Consider the following 1594-nt stretch of genomic DNA (forward strand, 5'->3'; position numbering starts at 1 on the left):
GTGTGTGTATATATATAAATATAATATATATTATATATATATAATGCATAATATATATGTATATATATATGTGTGTGTGTGTAGATAGATAAAAAGATAAATAATTATATATATGTACAGATATATAAATAGATATATAATGTATATAATATATATATATATGTGTGTGTGTGTGTGTGTGTGTGTTTGTGTGTGTGTGTGTGTGTACGTGAATGTGTGCATGTAAATACAAATATGTATATACACGTATGTATTTATGTGAATATACATATGTGTGTGTGTGTGTGTGTGTACATGTATATACATGTAAGTATTTATGTATATATAAAATAATATATATATATATGTATGTGTGTGTGTGTGTGTGTGTGTGTGTGTGTGTTTGAATATGTATATATATATATATATATTAATTTATACACACACAAACTCCCACACACAGAATGTGTGTGTGTGTTTGAATATGTATAATTTATTTATTTATACACACACCAAGTCCCAGACACAGAATGTGTGACCGTGTGTGTGTGTGTGTTTGTATACATTGTAGTAGTTTACTCTAGGAACAAATAAATAGCCCAGTATTTTGTTAGCATTTACACTGCGTGCCAGGTATTCCAGTTTCTGAATTACAGCATTGCAACTAATTGCATGCGAGCCATCTTTCTGTCAGCCCTAATCTAAATTATATGTTGCCAAATAGTAGACCTACGGTATTGGCTCTCCTGGCTCTCGCTGTTAGTCAGTAGCGTAGCCTTCATTAATGTTACAGACACACTTTTTTGCTCATCACAGTTATCAGAATCTACAAAAATAATGCAGAATTTCAGCCTAACATTCATTAACACTGAGGAAAAAACCTTCTGCAACTGCAAGACACCGAATCACCGAAACTACTATCTGTATGCTGTGCAATAATCTGATAAAAGTCATCACATCACCGACAACACCTCCGTTCGGTCAATTTGGCGAACTGAAATGTCACATGGACAAGTTATAACGAGTTACGGATGCATTTCTATTCACTTTGATATAATTGTATGATACTTTGAATACTTTTATATACCTACTTTTGTAAGTAGCATTGACTGTATCCACAGGCAAGCTGAATTATTTTTCTAATATTTTCGTCATGAATGATATAACATAATAGTAAAATATATAAAATTCTAGTTAGTTAACGATTGTTAAAGATGTTCCCTTTACCCTAATTCTCAAGCTGTGCTGCCCTATGATGAATGTTTGATCTTGCGTTAGAGATGTTCAAGGTTAAAGAGGGAATACGGTTAAAGCTGGAGGAGTTGCCATTTACCTCTAAAAATTATAACTAACCTGTCAAAATAATATGTATATTTGACTGTTTCATATGTTTCAGTCTTAACAATGTCCCGAAGTAATCTACAAATGAGGAAGACAAATATATATATATATATATTAGAGCAAATAATGCATATGATATCTGGATTCTCCAGGGGGCGGAGTCGGCTTAGGCAGGTATATAAGCGGTGAAAGCGTTGTGACGGTACCATTCCCATCTATTATCTCTACCATACACTGTTGATTTAGTCATGGCGACGAAGGCGCTGGTAAGTTT

General features: G+C 32.9%; 1 protein-coding gene across 1 annotated transcript in view; it reads left to right on the forward strand.

Moving 5' to 3' along the window:
* Positions 1 to 1562: 1562 nt before the first annotated feature.
* Positions 1563 to 1594, forward strand: part of LOC125040713 — a 1452-nt gene continuing 1420 nt past the window's right edge. The window contains exon 1 of the mRNA XM_047635407.1: positions 1563 to 1586. Coding sequence (XP_047491363.1) covers positions 1569 to 1586 — 18 coding nt within the window. The 5' untranslated portion in view covers positions 1563 to 1568. The remainder of the gene's footprint in view (positions 1587 to 1594) is intronic.

This window comes from Penaeus chinensis, chromosome 29 (genome assembly GCF_019202785.1).
Source record: "Penaeus chinensis breed Huanghai No. 1 chromosome 29, ASM1920278v2, whole genome shotgun sequence".
Taxonomy (NCBI): domain Eukaryota; kingdom Metazoa; phylum Arthropoda; class Malacostraca; order Decapoda; family Penaeidae; genus Penaeus; species Penaeus chinensis.